At 47.1% G+C, this 20,000-nt stretch overlaps 1 protein-coding gene across 1 annotated transcript in view; it reads left to right on the forward strand.

The window, feature by feature from the left end:
- Positions 1-1,758: 1,758 nt before the first annotated feature.
- The window catches only part of pltp (phospholipid transfer protein), a gene marked incomplete at its 5' end in the record, with an annotated part of 21,302 nt that continues 3,060 nt past the window's right edge, over positions 1,759-20,000 (forward strand). Inside the window, 7 exon segments of the mRNA XM_034236592.1 lie at positions 1,759-1,858; positions 4,277-4,405; positions 5,081-5,236; positions 5,324-5,387; positions 17,058-17,213; positions 17,424-17,600; positions 19,729-19,788. Coding sequence (XP_034092483.1) covers positions 1,759-1,858; positions 4,277-4,405; positions 5,081-5,236; positions 5,324-5,387; positions 17,058-17,213; positions 17,424-17,600; positions 19,729-19,788 — 842 coding nt within the window.

The raw sequence follows: 20,000 nt of genomic DNA on the forward strand, positions 1-20,000 counted from the left end.
ACACACACACACACACACACACACACAGCACACACACACACACACACACACACACACACACACACACACACACACACACACACACACACACACACACACACACACACACACACAACACACACACACAACATTTTAAAACAACACATGTTCACTTATACGGTTGTTTTCTTTATAGCGCATGGTGGAAAGGAGCAGGGAGAAGAACATCTTATTTGACTTGCGCCTTCAGGTCAAATACTGAAACATAAAACCAGAACACAATCAAAAGTCACCTTCATACTGTCTAATTACACATGTTCTTCAACAGAAGAATGTTCTTCCAGACCTTTAAATCATTCGGCAAAGAATTCCACTTCTTTACGCCAAGAGACACACATCTGCTCTAAAGTGGAACGATTCAATCCGGCAGTGGCTCAGTCAGTAGGGGTTGGACTGGGAGCCGTAGGGTCGCCGGTTCAAGTCCCCCGAACAGACCTAATTATGGAGTGTTGGACTGCTACTTGGAGAGGTCCCAGTTCACCTCCTGGGCCCTGCCGTGGTGCCCTTGAGCAAGGCACCGGACACCCCCCTTCCCCCCTCACTCCCATTGCTCCCCGGGCGCTGTACAATAGCTGCCCACTGCTCCTGGTGCTAGACTCCTGGTTCTAGACTCCTGGTGCTAGACTCCTGGTACTAGACTCCTGGTGCTAGACTCCTGGTGTTAGACTCCTGGGGCTAGACTCCTAGAGCTAGACTCCTAGAGCTAGACTCCTGGTGCTAGACTCCTGGTACTAGACTCCTAGAGCTAGACTCCTAGAGCTAGACTCCTGGTGCTAGACTCCTAGAACTAGACTCCTGGTGCTAGACTCCTAGTTCTAGACTCCTAGAGCTAGACTCCTGGTGCTAGACTCCTAGAACTAGACTCCTGGGCTAGACTCCTGGGGCTAGACTCCTGGTACTAGACTCCTGGTGCTAGACTCCTGGTACTAGACTCCTAGAGCTAGACTCCTAGAGCTAGACTCCTAGTACTAGACTCCTAGTGCTAGACCTCCTGGTACTAGACTGACGTCCGGTACTTGACTCCTGGTACTTGACTCCTGTGCTAGACATCCTGTGCTAGACTCCTGGTACTAGACTCCTGGTGCTAGACTCCTGGTACTAGACTCCTGGTACCTAGTACTAGACTCCTTGTACTTGACTCCTGGCACTTGACTCCTGGTGCTAGACTCCTGGTACTAGACTCCTGGTGCTAGACCTCCTGGTGCTAGACTCCTGGTACTAGACTCCTGGTACTAGACGCCTGGTACCCGCTATTGGGCTAGACTCCTGGTACTAGACTCCTGGTACTAGTGCTAGACTCCTGGTGCTAGACCTCCTGGTACTTGACTCCTGGTACTAGTCTCCTAGTACTTGACTCCTGGTACTAGACCTCCTAGTGCTAGACTCCTGGTACTAGACTCCTGGTACTTGACTCTCCTGGTACTTGACCTCCTGGTACTAGACTGCCTAGTACTAGACTCCTGGTGCTAGACTCCTGGGGCTAGACTCCTGGTGCTAGACTCCTGGTGCTAGACTCCTGGTGCTAGACTCCTAGTGCTAGACTCCTGGTGCTCTGCATATGAGACCATTACAGAGGGTTTCATCCCTCCCATTCTATTCTATATCCAGATGAAACCTGTTGGGAACCTGAATCAGTTCCTCGGTTCTCCTGTAGTTCTGCTCTGTGGTCTGATTGGTGTGTGTGTTGTGTGTGTGTTGTGTGTGTGTTGTGTGTTTCAGTGAAGGCTGAGACGGGGAAGTTTGTGGAGGAGGAGATCAGTAACATCAGCATGCCGGAGATGAAGGGCAAAGAGGGACGCTTCCAATACACCATCACAGAGTACAAATACTACCTTCACTTCAAAGCCATCACAGTAATACTGAGTCCTTCATGTGTTCTCCATCGCTGTCCAACCACAGAACTCATTACAAACAGACGTCCCCTCAAAGACCACTATTGTTCATATGTCTGGCTATAGGTCTTTAATGACATCCACTTAAACACAGACAGTGGCAGAACTTCAGTGTTAGTATTATTAGATCTCAGTGCTGCGTTTGACACTGTTGACCACAGCATATTACTAGACCGACTGGAAAACTGGGTGGGACTTTCGGAAACAGTTCTAAATTGGTTTGAATCCTACTTAAAGGACAGAAACAACTTTGTTTCTAAAGGTAAATACACATCTGAGTTGACAAATATGACATGTGGGGTTCCTCAAGGCTCCATCTTGGGCCTCTTCTCTTAACATCTACATGCTACCACTGGCTCAGATAATGAAGAACAACAAAATAAGTTACCATAGCTATGCAGATGACACACACATTTACGTAACAATTTCACCAGGAGACTATGCTCCAATTCAAACACTGAGTAAGTGCATTGAACAAATCAATGACTGGATGTGTCAGAACTTTCTCCAATTAAACAAAGATAAAACTGAGGTAATGGTTTTCGGAGCCAAGTCAGAACGTATAAAAGTTAGCGCTGAGCTTCAGTCTGCAATGTTCAAAACAACAGATAAAGCCAGAAATCTAGGTGTAGTCATGGACTCTGACCTGAGTTTCAACAGTCACATTAAAACTGTTACTAAATCAGCCTACTATCACCTAAAGAATATATCTAGGATTAAAAGACTAATGTCACAGCAGGATCTGGAAAAACTTGTCCATGCTTTTATCTTCAGTAGACTCGACTACTGCAATGGTGTCTTCACAGGTCTCACTAAAAAATCTATTAGAAAGCTGCAGCTGATTCAGAACGCCGCTGCTCGAGTCCTCACTAACACTAAGAAAGTGGATCACATCACTCCAGTTCTGAAGTCTTTACACTGGCTTCCTGTGTGTCAAAGAATAGATTTCAAAATACTGCTGCTGGTTTATAAAGCACTGAATGGTTTAGGCCCAAAATACATTTCTGACCTCCTGCTAAATGATGAACCATCCAGATATCTCAGGTCTTCAGGGACTGGTCAGCTTTCTGTCCCCAGAGTCAGAACTAAACATGGAGAAGCAGCGTTCAGTTATTATGCTCCAAATATCTGGAACAAACTCCCAGAAACCTGCAGGTCCGCTGCAACTCTGACTACTTTCAAATCCAGCAAGAAGACTTTTCTTTTTGTCGCTGCTTTTAATTGAACTATGCATATCTTAGACAGCACTGTAACTTTTATCCATGCATTTTTTCTTTTAATGTTTATTGTATTAGCTTTTCTTTTTAATGACTGATTTTAAATGCCATTTTCTTAATGTCTTTCATTTTTTGTAAAGCACTTTGAATTGCCTTGTGTTGAAAAGTGCTATATAAATAAACTTGCCTTGCCTTGCCTATAGAGCGGTGCAGGGATGATGTCGTTTTGTAGTTCGACCCTGCAGGAAGCTGCTGGTTCCCTCGACTAAAAGCAACGGGATTTCTCCATAGGACTTTGGAATATTGTAAAAAATAAGGTCTGTGGAAAACGAACCTGTTTGATGAATGCACGTTTTGTTCAGCCGGATAATCTCCACATGTCTACTTTTTTAATTTTCGAATCATAAATCTAATAGCCAGAAGCTAAATGCTAACGTGATGCTATAAAGGAACTACAGGCGAGTCCAGCAGCACGACTTCAACGTCACGCCAACTTCAGATCCAGATTCAAACACACAGATTCTAAATGGAACGAGTTGAAGCGTTTGTTTGAACAGTCTGCAGGAGGCAGGGACTTGCTTTCAAGCAGAACAGGAACTAACTTAGAGGAGTGTTCACGTGTTCGGCGTAATGACGTACAACGACCTCCACGACTTCTGTAGTCCTATTCAGCCACTTGGTAACAACCATCGTTTCTCAGACACGTCCACTCTTCAGAAATCACAGTGGGGTCACTGCTGATGATTTAATGTAGAACAAAACGTGATCCGTCTCTTCAATGTGTCTCAATCACAGACCTTAGCTCAGCTACTTTCCTAAACCCTATGGAGAGATCCCATTGGCTCTGAGACCAGGGAAAAGGAAGTGGTAAAATCCTGGTTTTAGGACTCCTCACTGCACCGCTCTATTCCTTTAGCATCTATGTTTATTTGGGAATCGATTTATGAACACACAGCTTTATTTAAACTTTTGTAGCTTTGTATATTTACATGTTATGGTGCTTTTATATATTTGTGTTTATTTCTATGACTGCAGTGACATGCCAAACTAATTCCGTTATACCGATGTTTGATGGCTGCAAAGACGTTCTGATGTTCTGTATTAATATCTCCTCTCGTCTGCCGCCAGCGTGAAGATAAACGACTTGAATCTGACTCACGCAGAGCTGCAGTTTGTCCCCGACGTTGGGCTGCTGTTTGACGTCCAGGACTCCTCCATCTCGCTGAGCTTCCACCGGAGGATCCTCTACTGGTTCTTGTTGGTACCTCTTTCACTGATCCTAACATGTCCTCTACTGGTTCTTGTTGGTACCTCTTTCACTGATCCTAACATGTCCTCTACTGGTTCTTGTTGGTACCTCTTTCACTGATCCTAACATGTCCTCTACTGGTTCTTGTTGGTACCTCTTTCACTGATCCTAACATGTCCTCTACTGGTTCTTGTTGGTACCTCTTTCACTGATCCTAACATGTCCTCTACTGGTTCGTGTTGGTACCTCTTTCTCTGATCCTAACATGTCCTCTACTGGTTCGTGTTGGTACCTCTTTCACTGATCCTAACATGTCCTCTACTGGTTCGTGTTGGTACCTCTTTCTCTGATCCTAACATGTCCTCTACTGGTTCGTGTTGGTACCTCTTTCACTGATCCTAACATGTCCTCTACTGGTTCTTGTTGGTACCTCTTTCTCTGATCCTAACATGTCCTCTACTGGTTCGTGTTGGTACCTCTTTCACTGATCCTAACATGTACTCTACTGGTTCTTGTTGTACGTCCATTACTATACATTAAGTAGATCTCTTAATGAAGATGATGGTTGTTGTGATGAAGATGTTGATGGTCGTTGTGATGAAGATGATGATGGTCGTTGTGATGTCAGTGATGAAGATGTTAGTGGTCGTTGTGATGAAGATGATGAAGATGTTTTGTCTCAGCTACGACACAGGGAACATCAACGCCTCGGCTGAAGGCGTGAACATCAACACGGTGCTGAACCTGATCAGGGATGAAGAAGGACGGCTGAAGATCAATAACATCACCTGTGACGCCAAAATCACCAAAATGAAGGCGGAGTTCAGCGGAACGCTCGGGTAACACATGATCATTACCAATATCCAATTACCAATAACTAATTAACACCAATCAATAATCATCATATCTGCCATCATGTCTCTCAGGAAGGTTTATGACTTCATGGCCAGTTTCCTGACCTCAGGCATGAGATTCATCCTCAACCAACAGGTCTGACTCCCACCTGTCTGTCAGTCTCCCACCTGTCTGTCTGTCTCTCTGTCTGTCTCCCCTACCTGTCGGTCTCCCACCTGTCTGTCTGTCTCTCTGTCTGTCTGTCTCCCCTACCTGTCTGTCTCCCACCTGTCTGTCTCCCCTACCTGTCTGTCTCCCACCTGTTTGTCTCTCTGTCTGTCTGTCTCCCCTACCTGTCTGTCTGTCTGTCTGTCTGTCTGTCTGTCTGTCTCCCCTGCCTGTCTGTCTCCCACCTATCTGTCTCCCCTACCTGTCTGTCTCCCACCTGTCTGTCTCTCTGTCTGTCTCTCTCCCCTACCTTTCTGTCTCCCACCTGTCTGTCTCTCTGTCTGTCTGTCTCCCCTACCTGTCTGTCTCCCCTACCTGTCTGTCTCTCTCCCTATAGTGTTGTAGTACCCGAGTCTTGGTCTCGAGACCACTTTTTAACGGTCTTGGTCTTGTCTCGTAATCAACCGCATTTGGTCTTGGTCTTGTCTCGGTCTCGGACTTATAGGTTTCGAGATTTTATGTCAAGACCGGTCGAGACCATTCTTATTATACATCCATGGTCCATGTGTGTGTGTGTGTGTTTGTCTACAAAGGTGGTTCCTGGTTGGTTTGTTTTTTGTTTGTTGCTTAGACCTATAGTGTAAAATGTATATTATGATGTTTTATATTATGTTCTTATTATTTTCCTGTTTTTATATGAAAAGGAAAACTTTTTGAAAAAATATGAGAAAGTTGAATTTATATCGTATGTGTGTCTTTTTATGATGATGTTGATCTTTCACATCAAATTGACTATGGTATCTTACACATCATGTAGTGTTGGATTCACAGTAGTCTGGTTCCGGTCTTGACTTGGTCTCGACCTCTTAAAGTCTTGGTAATGTCTTGGTCTCGGATAAGGGGGTCTCGACTACCAATCAATCAATCAATGTTTATTTATATAGCCCAATATCACAAATGTTACATTTGTCTCAGTGGTCTTCACAGTTTGTACAGAATATCAGTATAACAATAGGACACCCTCTGTCCTTAGACCCTCTGTCCTTAGACCCTCTGTCCTTAGACCCTCACATCGTACAAGGAAAAACTTCCGGAGAAAACCCACAGTTTAAAGGGAAAAATGGGAGAAACCTCAGGGAGAGCAACAGAGGAGGGATCCCTCTCCCAGGACGGACAGACGTGCAATAGATGCCGTGTGTAAATTGAAAAGATAATACATTTGCAACATAGGTAGTCCAAATGTTTGGAAATACATGTGTGTATAATAGGAAGATGAATCCACGAGGATATCCATGGACCTATGATCCAGGACCACAGCCACGACTCAAGATCCAGGGCTCGCGATCCAGGACACAGGACCGCAGGATCATCCATGACTCCGGATCCCGGCGTATATAGACACCAAAAAGAAAGACATTTGGGGAAGCTGGGTTAATGGGAACATGAGAGTACACAGGTATAGACAGAGAGAAGGAAGAAGTAAGATGTCCCCCGACAAACTAAGCCTATATCAGCAAAACTAGAGGCTGAATCTAATCAGCCCTAACTATAAGCTTTATCAAAAAGGAAGGTCTTAAGCGCACTCGGATAGGGTGTCTGCCGCCCGAACACAAACTGGAAGCTGATTCCACAAATGTGGAGCTTAATAAGAAAAGGCTCTGGCTCCCATTGTACTTTTAGAGACTCTAGGAACAACCAACAACCCTGCATTCTTGGAACGCAATGCCCTAGTAGGACAGTAGGATATAATGAGTTCTATTTCGTCCCTACTGACCGCCAGAGGCGGTGCTTTAAGCACTGGATATGTCCATCGCGCGCATGTGCAGCTCGAGTACCAATAACAACAAAGTCACCTGTGACCCACGTGACACCGGCTATATCAGCCGGTGTCGTCAGAGGATCTGTTCCTTTCATCTTCTCGCTGCACGAGGGTACCGTGGCTACATTTTTGTAGCCTACAGCGTTCAGGTTTGAACGTTTGATCTGAGGGATTTCTCTGCAAGCAGCTGGCCGCGTGCAGCTTCGTGACTGACAGTCGGAGCTACGGGTCGTTAACGCGTCCTCCAGGAGCTGTGGCCGGCTGTGCAGAGCCTCGACAGACAGGTTGGTGTCAGCTTGTTGCTGGTGATGGCTGTGTCCCCGCACCCTCTCCCAGCCAAGTTGTCCTGATTGCTGTCTTATTTTTTGTTTGGCTTAGACTTTCTGGTGACGACAGTGTTCCCGCTTCCTCTCCCATAAAGTTGCCCTTATGTCTGCTTGTGGTGTTGTGCCCGAGCTATCATTAGCATTTGAGTCCCAGCTTTGGCTGTGTCCCTCATTCAATCTAACCCGTTTTTCGTTTAGATGCAGAGAGTAAGGTAAGTACTTTCTATTTCTTAGAAGCTATTATCTGGTCTTAACATTTGTGTTCTGACTTGGTCGCTTGATTGTTAGCAGCAGCCGCTTGGCTAACACCTTGCTGTTAAGCTTAACTATTAACTCAGCCGGTGAGGGCTGTGCTCCCGCTTCCGGTAACATAGGGTTTGATTGCAGTAGCGCTAGATCGTTGTATGACTGCTCCTAGTACTAGACTCCTAGCACTAGGATGATATGCAGAGAACATCTTCACTGCGGGTGCTGTGTGCTCCGCATGTGCGGTTACTACTGTAACCATGGCCTACGGTTCTATGCGGGCTGTTCTCTTTCTTAGAAGCTAATTATCTGGTCTTAACATTATGTTCTGACTTGGTTGCTTGATTGTTAGCAGCAGCCGCTTGGCTAACACCTTGCATGTACTGTTAAGCTTAATTATTTAACTCAGCGGTAAACGCATGGTATGGCGCTATATCGTTGTATTTACTGCTCCTAGTACTAGACTCCTAGCACTAGGACGATATGCAGAGAACAATCTTCACTGTGTGCTGTGTGCTCTGCATGTGTGGCCATTAAGGAGGATTTCATCCTCCCAATATTATATTATCTACTCTAGTGGGCAGCCGTTTGGCTGACACTTTTAGGCACCGGCCACAGTTACTACTGTAACTAAGGTTCTAAGCCGTAAGTACTGGCCATAATTACTACTGTAATTACGGTTCCAAGCCGTGTAAGTACTGGCCATAGTCAATACCGTAACTACGGCTCTATGCTGTGTAAGTACTGGCCATAGTTACTACTGTAACTACGGTTTTAAGCCGTAAGTACTGGCCATAGTTACTACTGTAACTACGGTTCCAAGCCGTGCAAGTACTGGCCATAGTCAATACCGTAAACGGCTCTATGCTGTGTAAGTACTGGTCATAGTTACTACTGTAACTACGGTTCCAAGCCATGTAAGTACTGGCCATAGTTACTACTGTAACTACGGTTCCAAGCCGTGCAAGTACTGGCCAGAGTTACTACTGTAACTACGGCTCTATGCTGTGTAAGTTCTGATGCCGTGTGAGCACTCTGGCCATGGTTACTGCTGTAACTACGGCTCTGTGCTGTTCTCTTCTTTCGAAGCTAGTTATCTGGTCTTAAACATGTGTGTTATTTGACTTGATATCGCTTGATCGTTAGCAGCAGCTGCTCGGCTAACGTCTTGCGTGTACTGTTAAGCTTCTTTATTTTACCCAGCTAGGTGAAGGCAGTGCTCTCGCTCCCGCTCCCTCTACCGGTAATGCGGATGTAGCTACATCCCTTTTTCTGTTCGGTGTAGTAGCACCGCTCTACTCTTCCCGTTCAGCAGGTAGCTGGTGAAGGCTGTGTTCCCGCACCCGCTCCCAGTTACGCTGCATCTGGCATTCATCTCTAACTCAACCAGTGAAGGCAGTGTTCTCGCCCACGCTCCTGGTAGACGCTGAACTGCCTCGCTTTTCCGTTAAGCAGGTAGTCGGTGAAGGCTGTGTTCCCGCACCCGCTCCCGGTTACGCTGCGTCTGGCAGTCGTCTCTAACTCAACCAGTGAAGGCAGTTCTCGCCCCCGCTCCTGGTAGACGCCAAACTGCCTCGTTTTTCCGTTAAGTAGGTAGCTGGTGAAGGCTGTGTTCCCGCACCCGCTCCCGGTTACGCTGCATCTGGCATTCGTCTCTAACTCAACCAGTGAAGGCAGTGTTTTCGCCCCCGCTCCTGGTAGACGCTGAACTGCCGTGTTTATTAATCCAGCCAGGTGAAGGCAGTGCTCTCGCTCCCGCTCCCTCTGCCGGTAACGTGGGTGTAATTACATCCCTCTTTCTGTTCGGCGAGTAGCAGCAACGCTCTACTCTTTCCATTAAGCAGGTAGCTGGTGAAGGCTGTGTTCCCGCACCCGCTCCCGGCTACGCTGCATCTGGCTACCTACAGAATGGCTCATTCATGTAGCGCCTGTATGGCTTCTTTTGAGCCCGAGGACGGCCACGACCGCTGCCCCTCCTGCCTCGGCCGCCTCTGACGGTCAGTGGGGACGAAATGTGAGCATCTGAGGGAGGTTCTCACGGTAAACGCCTGCATGAGCTGTAGCTGCATGCCTCGGGCGCTCAGAGTGGCTAGAATCACTGAGGTGGAACGTCTGGCAGCAGCCAACAGACACCTCTCCTTGTCACATCCTCCTCCAGATCAATTCGGCCGTTCCCGGCGACTTGAGGGAGCGATGGCTATGTGTGCTCCCCCCAATAGAAGGACTAGAAACAAGCTGTCCTCTAAAGTGGATCGGCTAGCTGCCGATAGGGGCATGATGAAGTCGCCTCTTGGCCCTTCAGCTGGGCCCGGTGTAGGGGCTGCTAGCGGGCCTGTCCCCCCCCCCCCCTCCTTCGGTTGACGCCCCTCCTTCGGTTGGCGCACCTCCTTCGGTTGGCGCACCTCCTTCGGCTGACGCACCTCCTTCGGTTGATGCACCTCTGTATGAGGAGGCCTTGTTGCTGGTACAGACTCGTCGCCAGGTTTCGCTGGCCCAGTCACCACTAACGGAGGCATGTAGGAGAGTCCTCCGTAGCGTACCAGTCGAGCCAGGGGAGCTGTTTAGGTCAGCTGCCCTGGAGGCACTGGAGCGTGCCGCCCAAGCTAGGCAGACCAGGCAGCAGCTCTCGGGTCTTCGTAGACCTGTGCCCACTCCCAGCAGGCCCAGGGGCCGCTCTAGCAGCCGCACTCAGCCGCCGCACTCAGCCGCCGGATTACAGGGGTGGTCTGCAGAGGTCTTAGCGGCGCGACCCAATGACTTCCGTGCCCCAGGTCGCCCGCCTTCCAGACGGCCTCGTGCCCCAGTGCCCCCCCGGTCGTCGGCTGCTTTCCCAGCAGCAGCTCAGTTACTGGGCGGTCTGTACTTCCGTCCCTTGGGTGATTTTCACCTTAACCCAGGGGTACGGACCGCAGCTCCTTCTGTCCAAGGACGCAATCAAGCCAGTAAGACCCTCTGCTTAGCCCAGGGGGTTCTACTCGGCGTACTTTCTCGTGAGCAAGAAAGTCGGCGGATTTCGCCCGATCTTGGACCTCAGAGGAATCAACAGATTCCCGAAGGTGCTGCCATTCTATATGCTGACCACTGCATATGCACAGGTGGAGTGGTTCTCAACCGTGGACTTGAGGGATGCCTACTTCCACGTGGGCCGGGCAAGATGGTGCCTTATATTCAGTTCCTCCGGCCCTTGGGCAGACTGGCAGCTGCCTCGGCTGCTGGGCCCTTAGGCCCGCTGTCGTTGCGCCCCATGCAGATGTGGCTGAACAGCCTTCACTTGGACGCCAAGTGGCACAGGCACAGGGAAGTCAGGGTGTCGCAGCATTGCCTCCACTCTCTGTCACGCTGAAGGGGCGGGGCCTATCTCCTAGTGGGCGTGCCCATGGGCGCCATCCCATCCCGCCAGGAGACCATCACCATAGGTGCATGTCTCTCAGGGTGGGGTGCATTGCGGCAGGGCAGGACCGTTCAGGGTCAGCGGTCTGCCCAGGAGAGTGCACGCCAGGTCAACGTGCTAGAGCTTCGGGCTGTGCAGCTTGCACTCATGCACTTCCTACCCCAACTGGGGGGCAAGAATGTGCGTGTTCCTTGGGGACAGCATGTACGTTGTTGCTTAGACAACAGTCCCTTCTAGATAGTGGACGTTCTCACTCCACTCTGAATTTATGTGGCTGCGATTTCTGCCCGACATGTTCGGGTCGACGGCGCCACGGCGGGGTGCCAAAGGTCGGTGTCCCTCTTTATGAGAGGGGCTTTACGGCAGCGTCCCCCTAGCACCCCGAGGGCTCCGGCTTGGGACCTGCCTCTGCTGCCGGATGCCCTATCATCTCCTCCCTTCGAGCCCCTGGCCCAGGGGGGGCTTAGGTGGCTGCCCACGAAGGCAGCATTTCTGCTTGCCATAGCCTCAGGGAAGCGAGTCGGGGAGTTGCATGTCCTCTCCATAAACAATACATGCCCGAGGTGGGACTCTCAGGCGTTGCCCTTTGGGCAAATGTGGCATTCCTGCCCGGGGTCCTTCCACAAACCCACTTCAATCAGCCTGCCCAGCTGGCACGCTTTGACATTCAGGAGTACGGCACGTCGAAGTTGCTGTGCCCTAGGGGTGCCCAAAGGGCGTATATCAAGGCTACTGCCTGTATACGGTAGTAGGAGCAACTCTTGATTTTGCCCTTGCAGCACTAAAGGAGGTTATGCCCTCTAACCAGTGGCTGCCCCACTGGGTTGTCGATACCATCTCACAGGCTTACGGGGCCAGTGGCCGCCCCCTGCCATCAGGCTGAGATGCCACTCTACAAGGAGCATCTCAACATCTTGGGCTGCCCTGAGGGTGGTGCCCCTGGAGACCATCTGCGCCGCGGCGTCGTGGGCGTCTTCTGGCACATTCTCCAGTTGTCATCAGGTCAATGTCGCCACTCCCCATTCTTTGGGCGTGGTCCTTTTGCCGAGCTCCGCTGTTTCCAGTGGTGAGCAAGGGCTTGGATTCTTCATGACATTGTTGGTATAAGTCATCCAGGGCTTAAAGCACCGCCTCTGGCGGTCAGTAGGGACGAAATAGAACGATAGTTACGGCTGTAACTACGGTTCTATGAGTCCCAGATGACCGCCAGAGTTCCCTGTCACTCAGAATTCTTGTGTGCTCGCGAGAAGATTCTGGGAACAGATCCTCTGACGACACCGGCTGATATAGCCGGTGTCACGTGGGTCACAGGTGACTTTGTTGTTATTGGTACTCGAGCTGCACATGCGCGCGATGGACATATCCAGTGCTTAAAGCACCGCCTCTGGCGGTCATCCGGGACTCATAGAACCGTAGTTACAGCCGTAACTATCGTTATTTAAGGTAAGATGGCACCTGCCCATTAAGGGCTTTGTAGGCGAGAAGAAGAATTTTAAATTCTATCCTGTGATAGGGAGCCAGTGTAAGGCAGCCAGAACAGGAGTAATGTGGTCCCTTTTCCTAACTCTAGTTAGTACACGAGCTGCAGCATTTTGAATCAGCTGAAGCCACTTGACTGACTTCTTGGTACACCCTGATAATAAGGAGTTACAATAATCCAGCCTTGAAGTAACAAATGCATGGACTAGTTTCTCTGCATCGTTTTGAGGCAAGATATGCCTGATTTTTGCAATGTTACGTAGATGGAAGTAGGCGGTCCTTGAAATTGATTTTATGTGGGCGTTAAAGGATAAATCCTGATCAAATATAACACCAAGATTCCTTACAGTCTCACTGGAGGCCAAATGAATGCCATCCATAGTTAGTATATCTTTAGATAATTTGTTTCATAGATTCTTCGGGCCAAGTACAATAACTTGTCGTGTTTAACATACATTTTTTTAACGTCATCCACGTTTTTAAGTCCTTGAGGCAGTCTTGAATTTTATTTAGATGATTAATTTTATCAGGCTTGATTGATAAATATAGTTGAGTATCATCCGCATAACAATGAAAGTTTACAGAATGATTCCTTATAATATTGCCTAACGGAAGCATATATAATGTGAACAAAATAGGTCCGAGCACTGAGCCCTGTGGCACTCCATGGCTAACTTTGGTTTGCGTGGAAGATTCATCGTTGACACGTACAAACTGAGAGCGTTCAGATAGATAGGACCTAAAGCAGCCTAAAGCAGTTCCCTGTATGCCAACTAAGTACTCTAGTCTTTGCAATAAGATATCATGGTCGATAGTATCAAATGCAGCACTGAGATCGAGCAAAACAAGAATAGACACGTCCCTTGTCAGAGGCTATTAGAATGTCATTTGTGACTTTAACCAGAGCTGTCTCTGTGCTATGATGTGTTCTAAAGCCAGACTGAAAATCTTCAAATAAATCATTGTTTTTTAAGTAATCACACAACTGTTTTGCGACCGCTTTCTCAAGAATGTTTGAGAGGAACGGAAGATTAGAAATAGGTCTATAGTTGGCTAAAACCTCTGGATCGAGGTTGTGCTTTTTAAGAAGCGGTTTTTATCACTGCTACTTTGAATGATTGTGGAACATAGCCTGATAATAAAGACATATTCATAATATTTAATAAAGAAGTGCTAATTAATGGAAAAACTTCCTTCAACAGCTTAGTTGGAATTGGGTCTAACATGCACGTTGATGGTTTAGAAGAGAGAATCATTGAATTTAATTGTTCAAGGTTTCTGGCTGAAAAGCATTCTAGTTTACTATCTAGTGTAATATTAGAACTCACGTTTCCGGGAGCTGTTGATAACACTATACTGGTCAAAGGCAAGAGGTCATTAATTTTGTTTCAAAGAGTAACAATGTTATCGTTAAAAAAGCACATAAAATCATTACTACTGAGTGCTATGGGAATAGAAGGCTCAATCGAGCTGTGGCTTTCTGTCAGCCTGGCTACAGTGCTGAAAAGAAATCTTGCATTATTCTTATTCTCATCTATTAATGAAGAGTAGTAGGCTGCTCTCGCTTTACGCAATGCTTTCTTATATTCATTGAGAGCAATATGCCAAATTAAACGAGATTCTTCAAGTTTAGTAGAACGCCATATCCTTTCAAGTTGTCTCGACTTTTGCTTTATTTTGCGGGTTTGGGCATTATGCCATGGAGCTAATCTATGTTGTTTTATTTTCTTCTTTTTCAAAGGAGCAACAGAGTCTAATTTTATTCGCAGCGCATCTGTAGCACTATCAACAACATGATCAATTTGGGGTGGTGTACATTTTGTATACGTTTCCTCCCCTACATGCAGACATGCTATCGAGTTAAGTATTGGTGGAATCTCTTCCTTAAATGTGGCTATAGCACTAACAGATAGGTTTCTGCTGCAGGAGCTTTTGACTAATGCTTTGTAGTCTCGTAACAGTACAAAAGTTACTAAGAAATGGTCGGATAAAGCAGGATTATGCGGTTCGACTAATAGTTGCTCAATTTCAATACCATAAGTCAGAACAAGGTCGAGAGTGTGATTATAGCAGTGGGTTGGTTTATTTACACTCTGACAGAAACCAACAGAATCTAATATAGAGTTAAATGCAACAGTAAGGCTATTTTTATCATCGTCAACATGAATATTAAAGTCACCTACGATAATTACTTTATCTGTTTTAAGAACCAAAGTTGATAAAAACTCAGAGAATTCAGATAAGAATTCTGAATAAGGACCTGGTGCACGGTACACTGTAACAAATAAGATTGGCTGCAAAGTTTTCCAGGTCGGATGCGTAAGACTAAAAACGAGACTTTCAAAGGAGGTATAATTTAATTTTGGTTTAGTATTGATAAGTAAACTTGAGTCAAAGATTGCTGCAACTCCACCTCCTCGGCCCGTGCCTCGGGCAATATGAGTATTGATATGGCTGGGTGGAGTGGCCTCATTTATGCTGACATATTCTTCATGTCTCAACCAAGTTTCAGTGAGACAGCATATATCAATATTATAATCTGATATTAAATCATTTACCAATATTGCTTTAGATGCTAGAGATCTTATGTTTAAGAGACCTTCTGTTTTGTTGCACTGTAGTAGTTGTTACATTTACTTGTATTAGGTTATTATGTATGACACCTCTATTAGGTTTTACCTTAACTTGTCCTTGGGCAGACACACACACCGTTAATATTGGGTATTTTATTGGGTTCGGGATTCCTATGGATGACTGCCTAGGAGAGAGCGCAGAGAAGCGTGTAAGACTGCGACTCCGCCTCCTGGTCTCAACTCCAGTTTGTCATGGATTAAGTCCACAAAGCCCTGAAATGTTTGCCGAAATGAGATCTGCACCTTCCAAAGTAGGATGAATGCCGTCTCTCTTAATCAGACCAGGTTTTCCCCAGAAGGCTGTCCAATTATTTACGAAGCCCACATTGTTTGCTGGGCACCACCAAGACAACCAGCGCTGAAATGATGACATGCGGCTATACATGTCATCATTGATCAGATGATCGCTGCGAAGGGGACCCAAGTTCCCATCAGCAAAAACACGTGGGTTTGCTATCCTGGCTCCAAGATGGTGGAATGAGCTCCCCATTGACATCAGAACAGCAGATAGCTTACACACCTTCCGGCGCAAACTGAAAACTCATCTCTTTCGACTCCACTTCGAGCGATAGAACTATTAACAAAGCACTTATATACTAATAAAGGACTGGCTTACCTAAAGCCAGTTGAGTAGCACTTGAAATGTTTTTGCTCTATGAAACCTGATGTACTTATATGATTCTGTTTTCTTCAAGTTTGTATTTTGTTGGTCGAACGCACTTATTGTAAGTCACTTTGGATAAAAGTGTCAGCTAAATGCAATGTGATGTAATGACCAGAGAAGATTACGGTGTCCGACATTGTTTTAGCATAACTACACACCGACTCCACATTAAGTTTGGTGCATTCTGATTGGCGTAAACGAACATCATTACCACCGACGTGAATAATAATCCTACTGTATTTACGTTTATTTTTAGCCAGCAGTTTAAGATGTGCCTCAATGTCGCCCGCTCTGACGACTACAAGACTACAAGACTATCTCTCCCCTCTCTGTCTCTCCCACCTGTATGTCTCTCTGACCTGTATGTTTCTCTGACCTGTCTGTCTCCAACCTGTTTGTCTCCAATCTTTCTGTCTCTCTCACCTGTCTGCCTGTCTGTCTCCCACCTGTCTGTCTCTCCCACCTGTCTGTCTCTCCTACCTGTATGTCTCTCTGACCTGTCTGTCTCCAACCTGTCTGTCTCCAACCTGTCTGTCTCCAACCTGTCTGTCTCTCTCACCTGTCTGTCTCTCACCTGTCTCCCACCTGTCTGTCTCTCAGATCTGTCCCGCTCTGAGCCATGCTGCTCTGGTCCATGTGAACTCTCTGACCTGTCTGTCTCTCACCTGTCTGTCTGTCTCTCTGACCTGTCTGTCTCCCACCTGTCTGTCTGTCAGATCTGTCCCGCTCTGAACCATGCAGCTCTGGTCCATGTGAACTCTCTGACCTGTCTGTCTCTCACCTGTCTGTCTGTCTCTCTGACCTGTCTGTCTCCCACCTGTCTGTCTGTCAGATCTGTCCCGCTCTGAACCATGCAGCTCTGGTCCATGTGAACTCTCTGACCTGTCTGTCTCTCACCTGTCTGTCTGTCTCTCTGACCTGTCTGTCTCTCACCTGTCTGTCTGTCTGTCTCTCTGACCTGTCTGTCTCTCACCTGTCTGTCTGTCTCTCTGACCTGTCTGTCTCTCACCTGTCTGTCTGTCTGTCTCTCTGACCTGTCTGTCTCTCACCTGTCTGTCTGTCTCTCTGACCTGTCTGTCTCTCACCTGTCTGTCTCTCAGATCTGTCCCGCTCTGAACCATGCAGCTCTGGTCCATGTGAACTCTCTGCTGGAGACGATCCCTGTGAGGACGGAGGTGGACAGCTACATCGGGATCGACTACTCTCTGATCGAGGATCCAGTGGTGACGTCCCGGAGCCTCGACATGCACTTCAGGGTGAGGCACACGTTCTCCTGGGTTCTCCGTAGAACCTGTGGTAGAACTGAATGACTTTGTATTCATTACTTTACTTCATGTTCACCATTGATTACCATAGAACCTTAAGTAGCACTGCGTCACTTTTATTATTACTTTACGTCGTGTTCTCCTGTGTTATCTGTTCAATGTAATGTGATAGTAGCATTAAGGGGTTCTCTGTGTCTTTAGGGGATGTTCTTCGACCTGTCGGATCCAAACAGCACGTTGGAGAACCTTGCTGTGGAACCGGTCATCAAAGATTACGACCGGATGGTTTATCTTGCTCTCTCCGAGTTCTTCTTCGACAGCGGAATGTTCTCCTACTACAAAGCAGGAGTGTTCCAAACGCACATCGTCAACGAAAAGGTCACAACCACCGCAGAACACCACATAACACCGCAGAACACCACAGAACACCACAGAACACCACAGAACACCACAGAACACCACAGAACACCACAGAACACCACAGAACACCACAGAACACCACAGAACACCACAGAACACTACAGAACACCGCAGAACACCGCAGAACACCACAGAACACCACAGAACACCGCAGAACACCGCAGAACACCGCAGAACACCACAGAACACCGCAGAACACCGCAGAACACCGCAGAACACCGCAGAACACCGCAGAACACCGCAGAACACCACAGAACACCACAGAACACCACAGAACACCACAGAACACCACAGAACACCACAGAACACCACAGAACACCACAGAACACCACAGAACACCACAGAACACCACAGAACACCACAGAACACCACAGAACACTACAGAACACCACAGAACACTACAGAACACCACAGAACACCACAGAACACTACAGAACACCACAGAACACCACAGAACACCACAGAACACCACAGAACACCACAGAACACTACAGAACACCACAGAACACCACAGAACACCACAGAACACTACAGAACACCACAGAACACCACAGAACACCACAGAACACCACAGAACACCACAGAACACCACAGAACACCACAGAACACTACAGAACACCACAGAACACCACAGAACACCACAGAACACTACAGAACACCACAAAACACCACAGAACACCACAGAACACCACAGAACACCACAAAACACCACAGAACACCAAAACCACCACAGACCAACAATTACATCACAAATACACACATTTCCCCCAGACCCCCCCAAAACAACCTTAAAACACGAAACCACATCCAACACCACAGAGACTCCTGAATCATCCACACATAATTCCGGTTCCCCAAAACCACCATAGTCCCTCTAAGGAACCACATAACATTAACAGATCCCCAAAACCACCAGAGACCCCCCCCAACACAACCATTAACTCCAGAAGAACCATAGACCAGGGGGGTATACTACGAAGCTGGATTTTCGCTTAGCGGCTAACTTCAGGGGAAACTCTGGTTTCCGGTCCTACGACGCTGGTTCTCTTTTTAGCGGGCTAGATCTCCATGGTAACTGATGCTGAGCGGCTGGTCGGGACCATGTTAGGTTGCAGGCTAAGAGATCAACTCAGTGAAAGCACCGCCTGCTGACCAATCAGAGCTCAGTGTGCGGAGTTTAAAGCGATCAAGTCATATTACAGGAGAAAGGAAATACAGAAAAGCTGCCGTTGCAGGAAAGACGGCCGGCAAAAATCAGCGACTGTGTGAACGTGAACATGAATAGAATATCACCTCCATCTTCAGAGCAATCTGACTATTATAACATTAGCGTTAAGAAAGCTTACTTAAATATCTGCCACAACATAAGTAACCGGATCAGAGTCACATTAAGTACAGTCCATATCACTTCATAATGTATCATCTCCTGATCTGAGTCAGCTGAGCCGTATCTGGCCGTGCAACACTCACAGCGTCACAGACTGGATGCAGAAGCATTATTTGAAGCAACACATTAAGTTGAGGAAACACTGGAGTCAGATGTAATGAAAGTCAGATCGTGTTTTAGACGGGGCAGTGATATCATAAACCTGTACGCATTCAAACACTTGTTCTGTTCCCAGCTGTGTTCACCTTGCAGGTGCAGCTCTGTGGCTTTGATCCTGGATCAAGTGTTTAAGTCATGGATGTTTAAAGTTTAACTTTTTCATATGTCTAATATTATAGTTTACTTTTCATTCAGGAAGTATGACGCTGCACTGTCAGTACGCTTCTCCATGTTTGTGATTGGTCGAATGCTCCAGATACCACCCCTTTCATGTGAACGCGCACCTAACTAGATAGGACACGGCTGGCTTGAGCGATCCACTTGATAACCAGCGTCGTAGTACAGTTTAGCGAGAGCGCGTATGTTTTGGATTAGGCCAACCGGCTAACTCAAACATATCCAGGTTAGGTTGAACCAGCTTCGTAGTACAGGCCTCTGTAGAACCTCCAGACCTCCTGAAACCACAGAGAGAACATCCAGGTTCTCCATCTGACCAGGTTCTCCATCTGACCTCCTGCTTCTGTTTGTGTTTTTCTTCAGATGTCCAGAGACATGGAGATGTTGTTGAGAACCACTTACTTTGGAGTTATCATGATGCTGGTGAGAAGGAACTCAATTCCTTTAATAAAGGTCTCCTGTGTTCTCTGTAGAACCTGAAGTAGTACTGCATTACTGTGTATTATTACTTTATTTCATGTTCTCCTGTGTTCTCTGTGGAACCACAAGTAGTACTGCATTACTGTGTATTATTACTTTATTTCATGTTCTCCTGTGTTCTCTGTGGAACCACAAGTAGTACTGCATTACTGTGT

The sequence above is a fragment of the Gymnodraco acuticeps genome, unplaced genomic scaffold, assembly GCF_902827175.1.
Source record: "Gymnodraco acuticeps unplaced genomic scaffold, fGymAcu1.1, whole genome shotgun sequence".
In the NCBI taxonomy this organism is placed as follows: domain Eukaryota; kingdom Metazoa; phylum Chordata; class Actinopteri; order Perciformes; family Bathydraconidae; genus Gymnodraco; species Gymnodraco acuticeps.